The sequence below is a fragment of the Trachurus japonicus genome, chromosome 18 (assembly GCF_045865225.1).
Source record: "Trachurus japonicus isolate A0001 chromosome 18, Traja_1.0".
In the NCBI taxonomy this organism is placed as follows: domain Eukaryota; kingdom Metazoa; phylum Chordata; class Actinopteri; order Carangiformes; family Carangidae; genus Trachurus; species Trachurus japonicus.
This window is the reverse complement of record NC_140924.1, coordinates 13,224,999-13,239,669: the sequence shown is the minus strand read 5'-3', so window position 1 is coordinate 13,239,669 and position 14,671 is coordinate 13,224,999. Positions and strand designations below refer to the sequence as shown.

The following is a 14,671-nucleotide window of genomic DNA, read 5'->3' as shown; positions in this document are numbered from 1 at the left end:
AAAGTGACACAAAGATAACTCTGTCTATCTGTCCTTGTATCCAAAGTGGCTGTGGCGATGCAGTCTCACTTCTTGTTGTCTTCTTACATGTACGTTTTTCAGGTTATCTGACAGGTATCTGGACTTTAGGACTCATAACTGTATTGGAAACTACTTTTTTAAATTATATTTTGTGTCTAAAATGTGTTTCAGAGAGAATTGTGGTAACAAATGTGTAACGTCAGGGAGCTGCAGGTGTAGATGTTTGGTCTTGACCTGTTGAAGACTCCTCTTAAAGGCAGATATTTTCTTCTGTGTTGTATTTGAAGTGTTGGTCCATAAGAAAAGTATTTTGTGGAGGCAAAAACCATCTAAGGAGCTTTTGTAACACCAGGTGGGTGTCAGCCAATCAGAAGAGAGGAGGCTTTGAACCATGCTTTTGATTGGCTTGAGTTTTTTCTGAGAAAAAATGGAACAGATTTAAGAATAAAACACTCAGCGAAACCAAAATCCTGCAAAGTGTTGGATTGTGGGTCAAGATGGGGGGCGTGGCTTAGGGTCTCTGCTGTTGTTGTGACATCACAAAGTGACAGGAAGTCCTGACGGCTGGTTTTTTAAGGCTCAGTTTCTGAATACAGGCTGTGTGCATTTCTCTGTGGACTGAGGCTTCGATACTTTCACAGTATTAATATAGAACCTAGAGCTGCTTTATAATCACACTACACATGGACATCTACCTTTCTACTGTATGGAGCTTTAACACAAACATCTACCTTTATACTGTATGGAGCTTTAATACAAACATCTACCTTTATAGACGTTAAAGATGAGATTACATAATGTACAAGTGACAGGGAGTTTTTCTTTTATTTCGTGTGAATATTTAAGTTTTGAATTCGAGGATATATTTGAAATAAAATATTTAGTGGATGAAATTGAAAATGAAAAAAGTAAGAAATTAACTGGGAGATCTGGGTGGAGTACTGGCACCAGTCGATTCCTGCAGTAACCAGCTGTGTCTGCACCGTACTGCACATCAACATCGGCTGGTGATATCACGTTGATTCACCGACGAAACCTTCCTGCAGCTCACGTTACACCAACTCCCATGTTCTCAGTTGGCAGCGTCTGGTTCTCCTCACAGCTCCTCCAGTCCTCGGTGTCGTATGGACGAGCTCCCACTCAAACCGATCCCTGTCCATCATCACGTTAGGCAAAAAAAAAAAAAAAAAATCTTTTCAGCTCTGCCGCTACGCTACGCCCACGGAAAATAACAGAAATATGGAAATGTCAGTCCGCAGGGAACATGAACTATCAGACCTGCTGAAAGTTTTATTTATTATAAGAGTCTTTATTGTAATCAGTATTTCTTTTTATGAGGTCTGGTGGTTTTGCATTGTGTATTTACCTTGTGTTAAATTTTGTATTTTCTTTCGTTTCTTCCAGATTATGTGTATTTTGAGAACTCCTCCAGCAATCCTTACCTGATCCGCAGAATAGAAGAGCTCAACAAGGTGGGTGGACTTCAAAGTTTCTTTAAAGAATGAGAAATAATACATTATCTGCTCTGATCTGATCCCACAATCACAAAATATATTGATTAGCTGGCAGGCTATCAGTACAAAACACACACACACAGGTCATTCAGAAAGTCTTCAGACCCTTTCGTTTCTTTGTCTCACTACACATGTTGTGTTGTGTTGAAAAACTGAAACATCACACTGCCATGAATATTTATTCACCCCTTTACTATGACTCATGACCGAGGTTTGGTTGAGTGAGTTAGTGATCAGCTGACACACACACTGTATCAGATCTCTGAACGCTGACGCTGCAGATCAGAGCGGTAACCACGAGGAGGAAGAAGGAGCTGCTGCAGAGCGTCGAAGAACAGCGGTTTTCCATCACTGTGACGATGATGAAGAAGAGACGCTACTAGAGCCGGACCCATACTGAGGCCCCTGCCCCGTTTTAACCACTTCCACTCGGTTTTGTGCGTTCTCATATAAGGGTAGCGTGTCCCAATTCTTTTTAAAAACAATCGGAAGTGCTTTACAACCCTTAAAACCACCCCTCAAATCAGAGGGAGGCCGGGTGCAGAGTTTTGAACGTAGTGCAAGATGAGAAGCGTTTTTCTTCATTTCTTCTTTATGGTTCATCGAATGAAGAAAGGTCATTAAAGGGATAGTTCAACATTTTGATTATGATGACATTGTTTCACAAAAGATCAGTTTTGGGTGTCTACACGAAAATGCTGGGGCGGTGTTTTCAGATTTTTCCACTCTGGGACCCGTTTCCTTAAAATAAAAATACAGTTTTTGTACCACCGAAACATGAAACGATAAAAAAAAACATAATTATGCAGGTTCACTGAAACTTGCATCCATGTGGACAAGCCCCAAGTGCTAGCAGTGAGGGAGGAGAAAGAGACTGGGTGTAACTGAGACATACGGTACCTCAAAGCTCCAGAAAAAACTTCGGGTTTTAGCATCCAAGATGAAACTTCTCCTCAGTTACAGTGTGTTCACACGGGGCGCGAGTAAAACATTTGCCTCCCTCTACTCGCGCGAGTTTGCCCGCTGGAATATTTGCTTTTACTTGCAACATTCGCGCAAATACTTTTGCTCGAGTTCAATATTTTGAACATGTGCAAGCAGGCGAATTTCGCGTGTTTGCTCCATTCGTGTCACCGGCATAAATTTGCGTCTATTAGCGTCTTTACATTGACTTTGTATGTAATCTCATCATGCGAAAACTTCGGTGTGAACACACAGTCAGACTTTGCAAAGAAGCAACGAAAGGGCTCTGAAGGAAAGGCTGTTTTAGAGCAGGTTGGTGAGCGCAAGTACAGAGAAATCCTGAATGAAACCCAGAGTCCAGAGTTAAGGATCTCTTTAAGGAACGGGGATAATGACCCTCAGCTCGGAGCCGACACAACACAACACAGGATGAGGCTTAGTCACGACTCTGTGAACGTCCTGGAGTGGCCCAGACTAAACCCAGTCCAGTCCAACATCTGGAGGGACCTGAAACTGTCTGTCTGGGGGAAAAAAAGTGACTCAACACTGAAGTCGGTGGGATGTTTCAGTTTCAAATGCAAACGAATGAAAAAGATTTGATGGGAAAAAGAAACTGAATGTAATCATCACGATGTTCAGTGTGAACGGGTCTGAACTTTCTGAATGAATGTACATCACTAGACCTCCACATGTGTCCAAAGCAACATCTGTATGCTCCCTGTGTGTGTGTGTGTGTGTGTGTGTGTGTGTGTCTCTTGACTGTAAAACCAGCGTGTACAGTAGCGACAGGCTCCGGTTCAGCAGCTGCTTATATAACAGCAGCCGCCGCATACGACACCGGCTCGCTTCCCAGTCAAAGGATTAAGCTCATTTATGTAATACTCTTACTTTGAAGGGCCTGTGCCCGGCACCCAGGAAGACTGGAGTGTGTGTGAGTGAGTGTGTTAATGGCTGCTGAGCTCAATGAATAGATAGTAAGACGGAGTGAGAGTGACACACTCTACGTCGTCGTACTATCGCTGTGGTCGGCCGTAGCGTACGTAGGTCCAGAGGTGACGTTCTATTTTTAGATCATCAGCTGATAATGTGGAAAACCAATAAAAAGCTAAAAAAAAAAAGAAGCTAATTTCAAAGAAATGACATTCAAAAACAATCTCCCAAAGTTTCATAGTCCAGATAATTGAGAAAAGGCACGTACAGTAAATGACGATTAAAGTTGACTTGTAACTTTTAACTTTCTAAAGACGAGCACAACATTAAATAACTTCTGAACCGTTTATGATAGAGACGAGCTGTAAACTGCATCTGAATCGTTGGATTCTCCGCTTCCCGAGGGTCCGTGAATGGTGCGTGACAGGGTCCGTGTAATCACGTAGTACGGGACGAGATGCTAAGCTGACTGTAACATCGATGCTAAACCGAGAGCAGCGTTGATGCAAGCAACATATGCACAAGTTTTACAAAACATGAAAACACGTCTGAACCGTTTATGATAGAGACGAGCTGTAAACTGCATCTGAATCGTGGGATTTCCCGCTTTCCGAGGGTCATTGAATGGAGCGTCTATGACAACCAGAGACGTTCTGTATTGTTTAAACGCAATTTTCTCAGGTTTTCAATCAGAAAAAGAGAGTGGAAGACCACAATTCAAATGGCCATATCTTGAAAACCATCCAATGTATGTATTTTGACTAGGGTATCATTTTAAAGCTGATTTTCTCCTCTTTCCATTGATACCAAAATCTCAATTTGGAAGAGACTTTTAGTAGAGAGTGGAGTAGAGATTTTAACTCGGGATGATGATGAGTCACGATTTTCAAATATTCAAGTAATTTATTAAATTTGGGTGGAAATAAAGAAATAAATAAATCAAATAATTCCCGAGACTATGACGTTGATTTAAAAAAAAAAAAAGTTGTGTCCAGTCGGGTCGACCTCAGGGAAAGTTAAAATCAAGTCAATTTGATAGTTTAGATCTTGTCTTGTCTTCGTAAATGTCAGATGGTTTTGCTTTTACAGTCAGTTGTGAATGTTTGAGTCTGGAAACAACTCAAGAAACTCAACAGTGTGAGAGTGTCGACATATTTACAGTCTGTTGAAACAACCAGAGTCTTTGCCTTTAAATTCTTAAATCCAAGTTACTCTGTAAGTAAGTTTTGTTGACAGAAAACGGTCTGTAAGTTACTTCCTCGTGGTCGGAGACACTTCTGTGAATCTGGAAGTTGAAATTCTCAGATTCTCTGTAACTTTCCAAAACCTCTGAAGGTTCAAGGAAATGTAATTTAACTGAGAAATGAACAATAGCTGCAGGTTTGTCAGGTTTGTTAAACCAGAGCTTTGTCAAGACCAGACTCTTAACGAGGGACGCCAAGTATCGATCTGAAGAGAAAAGAAGTTTATCTTATTAAGAAAAAAAAAACAGATTTTTATTAAGTTTTCATTTATTTTTTCATCATTTGCAGTTGAAAAAAGCTACTAAATCATGAAATATCGCAGAATACGGTTCAATGACGTGATGCAAGTGCTGTCACCGGTATTTTTTCATAAAAATCTGATGATATACAGGAAAATAAATCAGGACTCAAGTGTGAAATAAATGTTTCTTCACTTTTGCAATGCAACACTATGTTTCTTGACAAATTACACATAATTTGTCACATTATTTTGAAGAAAAGCTTTTTGTTTTCAGGATAACTCCTGCTGCTCAGTGTTGCAAACATGCATTAAAGGTGTACAGAAAAGAAAATTGAATTTGAGCCCACTCTGGGTCATAAAATTAGTGTAATAACTCATCTATCAGACGTTGTAGGCCAAACTTTGTGCAAAATTCTATTTTTGAGTAAATCCGTGATGAAAGTGTGTATTTTAGTGTAGTTTTTTTTTTCGTATTGGATAATGCAGGCGCACGGATTATACGTCAGCCTGTACACGATTCACTAGCCACTGATATTGGATCCGTAATCCGTCATTCAAACGTCTGAGACACGCACACACACACGGAGCTCGGTCTCGCCCCAAACTTTGAATATCCCGCCCGCTCGATAACGACCAATCAAATTCATTTTCCTTACTCGGGTAAACTCGTGTTGCAGCTCGTGACAACTCGGCGCGACAAACGGGACAAACGGCCATTTCTGTACACCTTTAAAACTTTAATGTAGAAACACAGCAACAAAATCTATTTCAGTTTAATGTTTTCAGAAGAAAGTATACTTTTTATTGAGTTTTCTTAAATCCCCTGCAGGTGGATCAAATATTCAATATCTATCATTCTTTTTTGCATCAATTCAACTCAAACTTTATTTACAAAGCACAACCGAAGTTGACCAAAGTGCTGTACAGATCAATAACGCATACCGTTATTAAAACACCATAAAATACATGAAAACGGCTCAAATGTCATTTTAAAACCAACATGAATACAAAATCTACATTTGTTGTTTATACAAATCTGATGCTTTTAAAACTATTTTTTAAAGATATTTCTGAATTTCTCATCTTTTTTTTCCTTTTTTTTTACCTGTGACTCACCCATATAGCAATATTTTGAGTATCAGTAATAACATCGTCGTATCGAGACACAAGTTTCCTCTTGTGATTCCCACCACTGACTCTCCCCTCTCCTCTCTCCTCTCCTCTCCACAGACGGCCAATGGCAACGTGGAGGCGAAGGTCGTGTGTCTGTTCAGGAGGCGAGACATCTCGGGGAACCTCAACACTCTGGCCGACAGCAACGCGAGTGAGTTACCGAGCTCAGACTCAACAGATTTCACAGATTTCACGGCTCCTTTTCAGCAGCTGCTCTTGTTTCTGGCTGCGGCGGCGGCGGCGGAGCAGGTATACGCCACGGCTCGCTGCCTTTAATGAACCTGTTCCTCATTGTGTTGCACATAAAAAGCCTCGGAGCACCTCTTCAGCTTTTTATGTTGTAAATTGCAGCGAGGCGCCGCCACCGGGGTTAATGTAAAACCATCACTTTTGTTTAAGGCTCGATGCTAAAAGACGCTCGGTGGGAAGCGAAGGGCCTCAGAGTTTCCTAATGTTTTATATAACAATCAATAAGAATTGATTAAAGGCCAATTTAAAATGATTGTAACTATTATTCCAACTTTTCTCTCAGGTGTTAACATCCTGAGTTTGTCGCTTCTGCTTTAACTTCAATAATAGACAATATATATTCAAGGCTTTTCTTCATTTTCTTCATTTATTAAATTTTTTTTTTACAACACAAAGCAACTCCACAGGCCCGTCGCAATTATTACATAATCACATGATTGCAATTATTTTACATAATGGTTGACGTCGTTTCCATTCATCTGTATAAAAACAGCTGGAAGAAACTAAAAGAAATATTTCTATCACTGTTGTGGTTTAATGACACGACTGTTAATCATGAGCAGCTTCATTTCTAAAACTCGACGACCACATTTCGATTTATTGACGTTGGCATCACGGATTTAAAAGTTAATACGTAGATTGATTTTAAAGGTTTTTGTTTTTTTGTTTTTTCCATAATTTATTTCAAACCAGACCAGAATAACATATTTACAGTAGGGCTGCAACTAACGATTATTTTCATTATCGATTAGTTGTTTAGTCAATAAAATGTTGAAAAATATCAACCAGTGTTTCCCAAATGTCCTCAAATGTCTTGTGTTGTCCACAAACCAAAGAGAAACTCAGTTTATTGTCATAAAGGAACAAAGAAACCAGAAATATTCACGTTTAAGAAGCTGAAATCAGAGAATTTCGACTTTTTTTCTTAAAAAAAACAAAAAAAACTACTCAAACTAATTATTCGATTATCAAAATAGTTGACGATTAATCGATTATTGTTGCAGCTCTAATTCACATACAACAGACTCACAATTACAACAAAACAAACAGTACAACCAACAAAAACAAACAATAAAATATCAGTACAGTAACAAGTCAAGAACAAAACCTGGTTTGACATCAAACAGAAATGAAGTTTTTATTTAAGTCGTCCAATGTTTAATGCCAATAAATGGCTCTTCTTCATCAGGTGTATGAATAAACTATGTTCAGGGTTATACTAGACTATAATAGAGGCATAAAATCATCAGAGAAAGACAATTAAATTTGATTTTTGTTGTAATTAATCTTTAACTAACTACTTAACTAAACTTCCATGAGTGTGACAGCTCTGCACCTCACCACCGCATCCAGGGATTGTCGTCTTGTTGGTGCAACAAAGCCTTCAAAAAAAAAAAAAAATCACCAATCCATCTACCACTAATGCAGAACCTGTTGACATCCCATAATTTGTTTTGAAACACTGAAAGAAAACGGGTCGGTCAACAACAACGACCTCACCGTTCAAACCTTTAAACGTCCGTCAGGGACTCGATGAAGTAAAAACAATGTGTGGAAATGCGTCACCGGGGAAATGAACTGGTTTTTTCTTTTTTTCTTTATTGTTGTTGTTGTTGTTGTTGTTGTTGCAACGTCGAGTCCGACAGGAACTCAGATCTGCTCCGATCACAGCCGAGCCGCTTCCACCACCACCGCCGCCGCCGGCCTGTTACTGCGGGACCTCTGAGTAATTACACTGTACGCTGCTAATTATGGCGGCGCAACCGTAGATCATTAACACCAGCGCTCGGCTCCTCGTCTCTGCAGGGGGAGATTTACAGCGAGCGGATGAACTGATGTAACGGCCGTAAACAGCAACAGCTCTCAGAGATTGTTGATAAGGAGAAGAGGCTTCACTCTGGTTCAGTCAGACTCTCAGTTACTGGTTTTATGTTTTTATATCGATAAGAAAATCTAATTCTGGATAAAGAAGCTATTGGGGAAAAAGAAAAGGAAAAACTGAATAATAAACAATGCCTGAATGAGAGGAGGCAGAAAGAAGCAAACTTATGTAGTCCAACCCTTTTTTAATCCCAAGGAATCCTTTTACAACTTAGATAATGTATGAAAACAAAAGAATAATGTGTGTCAAAGTCAGTATGATGTTGAAAATAGCTGCACTCTTGATAAAAAGCTTTTATTTTTTAGTTGGCTTTGCTAACTGCACAATGTACCGTACGTATATACAATACAATAATATAACAGGACAGCATCCCCTTTACTTTCTGACCTAGCTAAGACACCAACGCTCGACACCTGAAAAAAAAAGGCCTAGTTTATTCATGAGATGGATTTAAGGTTCTTTTTTTTGTATTGAAACGCTTTTAATTCAAGTTTTACCAATGATTTTCTTGAATTTTACTAATTACACTTTAAAAACCCCATTTGAAATAATGTAACAGTTATTTATTTATTTATTTATTTATTAGTCTTTGTATTATTAGCAGCTTGTGCACCACAGTTTGGGAATCACTGTAATAGTACATTATAAAAGTACAATAATATAATTGAGGATATTCAGGTAATATAATCTTTGACTGAAGCCATGAAGCGACTGAGTGTCTGAACTGGACCAAAGATCTTCTCTGATCTGAGAGGAAAGAGGCTCCACTCTGATGTCGTCTTCTCGTCAGGATCTAATTCAACATTAATTATTATAATCGTAAAGTGTTTAAAGCTCATAAACCGACACAAACCTCCAGGATGATGATGATGATGATGATGAAGGTGGAGGAAGAAGAAGAGGAGGAGTAGGAGGAAGAAAAAGAAGAGGAAGAAGGAGGAGAAAATGAGGAAGTAGAAGAGGAGGAGGAGGAAGGAGGAGTAAGAGAGAGGAGGAAGAAGGAGGAAATGAGGAAGTAGAAGGGGAGGAAGAGGAGGGGGAAGAAGAAGAAAAGGTAGAGAGGCGGGGGAGGAGGAAGTATAAGAGGAGGAGGAAGAGGAAGAAGAAGGAGGGAGAGAGGAGGAAGAAGGAGAAGAAAAGGTAGAAGAGAGGAGGAAGAGGAGGGGGAGGAGGAAGGATAAGACGAGGAGGAAGAAGGAGGAAATGAGGAAGTAGAAGAGGAGGAGGAAGAGGAGGGGGAAGAAGAAAAAGGAAAAAAAGGTAGAAGAGAGGAACAAGAGGAGGGGGAAGAAAAAGATGAAGAAGAGCAGGAGAGGAAGAGGAGGAGGAAGAAGAGCAGGAGAGGAAGAGGAGGAGGAAGAAGATGGAGGAAATGAGGAAGAAGCAGAGGAAGATGAGGAGGAAGAGGAAGAAGAGCAGGAGAGGAAGAGGAGGAGGAAGAAGAGCAGGAGAGGAAGAGGAGGAGGATGAAGAAGCAGCCTCGGTGCCGAGTCAGAAACCTTCTGATGTGTCGACACGTTTAATCAATATTTAATTGAGCTTCGGCTCATTTTGAAGCTGCGGGAGGTTTTTTTTTTTTTTTTTCTGCCTCAGGTTTTATTGTCGACGACGGAGAAGCTTCAAGAAAAACAATAAAATAAAATAAATAATAAAATAATAATAATAATAATCAACATCACACCACTTTGGAACAACACAACAATAACGATGATTATCATAATAACCTTAATTATGATGATGATTATAAATATATGAATGAATGAATGAATGAATGAATTTCCTTATTTCCAGTTTTCTCCATCAGTGATGTGGACTCAGTGTGTGGTTCCTGCCCCGCCCTGCCACGATCCGCCTCAGCCCAGTGTGTGTGTGTGTGTCTTATATATGTGTGTGTGTGTGTGTATGTGTGTGTGTGTCTTATATGTGTGTGTGTGTGTGTGTGTGTGTGTGTGTCTTATATGCGTGTGTGTGCGTGTGTGCGTGTGTGTGTGTGTGTGATCGGAGAGCCAAGGAAGTGGGAGGGTGTAGTGAAGTAGTGGGGTGGTGCTAATGGCATGCAGACTACTGAAGCCTGATCACATTTAATCATTACCCCCCACCCCCCACCCCCCCATCATGCCCCCCCCCCCCCTCCTCCTCGTTACCCCTCCCTCCCTCCTGGGCTGCAGTGCTTCAGACAAAGACATCTACATACACACACACCACACACACACACATATATACACACACACACACACACACACCTCAAAATGGATGCTTTTTACTGCTTTGATGCTGCGTTCTTCTCACTGTATCCAGCTACACACACACACACACACACACACACACACACATATACACTGTATATACACACACATACACACACACACAGATGCTCGGTGTGTGTGCTGCTCTCAGACTTGTCTACACACGACCAAACACACTGATGGTGATTTCATAATACTGTGTGTTTTCATTGTGTCTAGTAGCAGCTCTGACGTGTGTGTCCTCTCACAGGCTTTTATTCTGAAAAACACAGCACTCCCTTCACTTCCTCCTCTTCCTCATCCTCTTTAGCTGAAAAAACGCTGTTGATCTGATTCATAATATTTGAAATTACAGTTTTTACATGTGTCATCGTGTCTGTATTCAACTTTAAAGTCTAAACTTTGTAGATCACGATACGAACAATATAAATGTCAATGTTTGCATCTTGATCCGGGATAACGACCGCCTTCGTAACTTTGTAAAATCGTTTCCTTACAACTACGGCCGTCGATCTTCCCCCCAAATCAGAATCAAATTTCTAATTCTTCTTCTGTTAAATATTCATTATAAACTCTATAGCAGCTTCTTATTACGTCCCGCGTCCACTAAAGGGCATTCACACCAAATCTGTTATGTAACATTTGCAGCGGTTGCATATCGGAACGTATTCTTGATGTTGCATTCACGTGAAATCGGGCAGAAGTCAGACAGACAACATATACGCTGCATGTAACAGGATAAACAAGCCTCTATGTAAAGAAGTGTTCCGCCAGCACGAGGCAAAAACAATACAGGCATGACAATATGTTGTCATGGTGATGCTGATTGTTTACCTGACCCACGTTTTACCGTCTTTCTCTCGTGGAGTAAAATGACATCCGGTTGGTTTGCCGACGGCCGTCTGCCTGACTGCACCTGAATGCAACACCAGTGCGTCCGTCCTTCCTCACACTTACACAGTGGTGACAGTTTTAACAGGCCGAGCCGACAGCTCCGCTGAGTTTCCGTGGTTACCTACGGTCACGCTGCCACTCAACGTAAAAAATGGCGATGCAACATGGCCGCCTCGGCTCGGTGCGCCACCCCTTGTATATTTGTAACGACTTGTAACAACTCATTCTAAGGTACGAGAAAGCTTTCATTTGTATGCGGCTGTGATTCGACTTCAGTGAAATACGTATTTATGAAAGCAATATTTGATTTTTGCTAATAAAAAGCCAAATAAGTTACATACTGGGGCTTTTAAGAAAAGAAAATTGAATTTGAGCCCACTGTGGGTCTTAACATTAGTGTAATAACTCATCTATCAGACGATGTAGCCCAAACTTTGTGCAAAATTTGAGTAAATCCGGGATGAAAGTAGGTTTTTTCCCCCACATTGGGTTATGCAGACACGAATTATGCGTCAATCAAACGTCTGTGAAAAGCGAGGAGACTCGTCCACCGCCACCGACACAAACTCTCCTCCGTCCCTACTCCACTCTCCATCACTTGGCCTCGCTAGCTAAGTTAGCAAAAAATAAAATATAGTATAATGTATAAAAACATGTCAGACGATCACAAAAGCAGAAGTCGTGTCGAGAGCGAAAACAAAACAAAGCAAAGAAACTAATTAAATGGTCAAAGTTTGTGGTCATATTCACATTTAAGGTGCATTGACTCATTTCCAGCTGTCGACCATGCAGTGAGTCATGTGCAGGAAAACAGTCCACCTTAAAGGGACAACGAGGAGTTTGTATTTGGTTATAAAAAAGTCTCACGTTAATGTAGATGAATCTACGCTACCCACACTTGTTAATGACTCCATTTTTGATAAATATATCGTTTTGTCTCTATCGTTATTTTGTTATTTTAATTAATGGTGGAAACGCTGGGCGAGCCGACCAGCGTTTCCTTACTTTCGGTTTTGCGGACGCTGCCCGGCGAGTCATGAGAATAATGCCGCCGAATCGCCGTTTATGGTCGGAACTACGACGGTATCTGATCGTCTTCGAACCTCTGACTTTCATTCTTGATGAATGAAAACATTCTTGGCAAGACGTCCAAGAATTTCACCGTGCGCGCAAAGACTCATGGGAAATGTAGTATGTGAACACTTCGCTTTCCAAAACTCCTCGTCGTCCCTTTAAAAGTGTGGCCCTTAAGTCAGGCTCTGTTGATTCAGGCTTTCTGTCTTTAGGTTTAAGTTTAGTTGAGCTTCGTGTAAATCTGCAGAGTGAGAACACGATGAAGATGAAGAGGAAGAGGAAGAAGAGAACAAGCATCTCTCTTCTTTCTCCCCCTCTGACTTTCTTCTCTTTCCTCTCTCTCTTTCTCCCCTCTCTCTCTTTCTCTCTCTCTCTTCTCTCCCCCCTCTCTCTCTTACCCCCCCCCCCCCCCTCCTCCTCCTCCTTCTCTACACTCACATCAGTTCTTTGTGCAGAACAAAAGGCCCTTGATCTGTCCCCGAGGGCCACGGCGCACAGAGGGTTAAATCTGACTCGCCGCCTTGCGTCTTTGTCAGAGCGACTAAAGTGTGTACGTCCGCGCATATGTGTGTGTGTGTGTGCATTACAGTGCGAGTGTGTGTGTGTGTGTGTTAATGTAGTGCTGCGCGCGCTTTGAGAGCCTGTCGCTTCTTCTCCTTCTGTGTGTGTGTGGTTTCTTCTTTTTGTGTGTGTGTGTGCGTACGTATTTGCGCGCGTTTCTCTGTGTGTGTGTGTGTCTGTATGTGTGTGTGTGTCTCTGTGTGTGTGTGTGTGTGTGAGGGAGTTGGGGATACATGTTAGGGGGGGGATGGGCGCCTCAGGTTTGGTACACAGGGTTTCCTACTTTGTCTGGCAGGGACCAGCTGGACAGGAGGAGGAGGAGGAGGGAGGGGGGTGAGGGGGGGGTGAGAGGTTAACAGAAAAGGGGTGTGGCCAAAGGTACCGTCCCTCTCTCTCTCCCTCTCTCTCCCTCTCTCTCCCTCTCTCTCTCTCTCTCTCTCGTGCCCTCACTGACAGGGTTTCCTGTGGCTGAGTGCAGGGGCGGAGTCCGCGGAGACGGAGGAGCGGCGTGGCCCCTCCCCCCTCCGGCTCGCAACAAATTACTCACCCGCCTGAAATTGGGAATGCGGAATCTAGTGGCCGACCCCACACACACGCACACACACACACACACATGCAAACACACACACACGCAAACACACACACATACACACACATACACATGCAAACACACACACAGAGTTATGGCTGCCTGTGGCTTAATTTTTTTTTTTTTTTTTTTCAAAGTCTTTGCTGGTGTCACATGTTGATGTGAGTTGTTGCATTAATAACCTCCGTCCATCCGTTCGCCAGTGGTCGTTCGTTTATTCGTTCGTTTTTTACGTCGTGGGTCACGTACGGCGTCTACATTCATAATTTCAGGGACGCACACACTCTGTCTGACCTCATAAACTGATGACCTTTGAACTCTGCACAGAGGATTTACCAAATATTAAACTGCTGCAAGAAGAAGGGAAGAGAATGAGTGGGAAAATTAAAAACTGTGGAAGGTTTTTGTGTGAAAGTTTTTCAAAAATGACAAGTTTCATCATGATACGATATTATATCACAACGATTTGATCTTTGATGACGTCACAAAATGGTTTTCATTCAATTAAATTAAAGGATCAATGATCAATATGAGACGATATCATCTCCAGTCACTTCCGTTCATGTCAAATCACAAAAAACGACTCACGGAATATTTGACATTTTAACTATTTCTAAACTTAACGAGATATTTAAATGAAAAACGATCATACTTTTTAACAGAAAATCAGATTAATTCAATTTTTCAACTTTCACCCTCTAATAAAATAAAACTGAAACAATATAAAGTTCCAATTTTTTTTACATGAAAGGAGGATTTCAGGATTTTAGTGTGAAATGTTCTCCTACTCAAAGTCTCTGATAAAATATTATAATATATAATAATAAAATAATATATATAAAGTATTTTTCGATCGTAATAATCAGCCACTAAGACGTCTTTTGTAAATGAAATATAAAATTGCAGCAGTGATACAGATCTCATTTGAAAATAAGAGCGTGTTTTACAAATGATATGTATCGATTTTTTAGTTTTGGATCTCGTTGGCCATTGAATCGATGCATCAGTGTAGATCAATGATTTAGTCTGTTTCTGAAGCGATTAAAACCTGCAGTTCCTCTAAAGACCACCAGGGTTTTTATCTAAAACC

The 14,671-nt window shown here is 41.0% G+C and overlaps 1 protein-coding gene across 2 annotated transcripts in view; it reads left to right on the top strand.

Moving 5' to 3' along the window:
- mta2 (metastasis associated 1 family, member 2) overlaps positions 1 to 14,671 on the top strand; it is a 41,344-nt gene that overhangs the window by 11,544 nt on the left and 15,129 nt on the right. For both annotated transcript variants that reach the window (XM_085806263.1, XM_085806262.1), the window contains exons 2-3: positions 1,426 to 1,493; positions 6,144 to 6,237. In XM_085806263.1, coding sequence (XP_085662389.1) covers positions 1,426 to 1,493; positions 6,144 to 6,237 — 162 coding nt within the window. The remainder of the gene's footprint in view (positions 1 to 1,425; positions 1,494 to 6,143; positions 6,238 to 14,671) is intronic.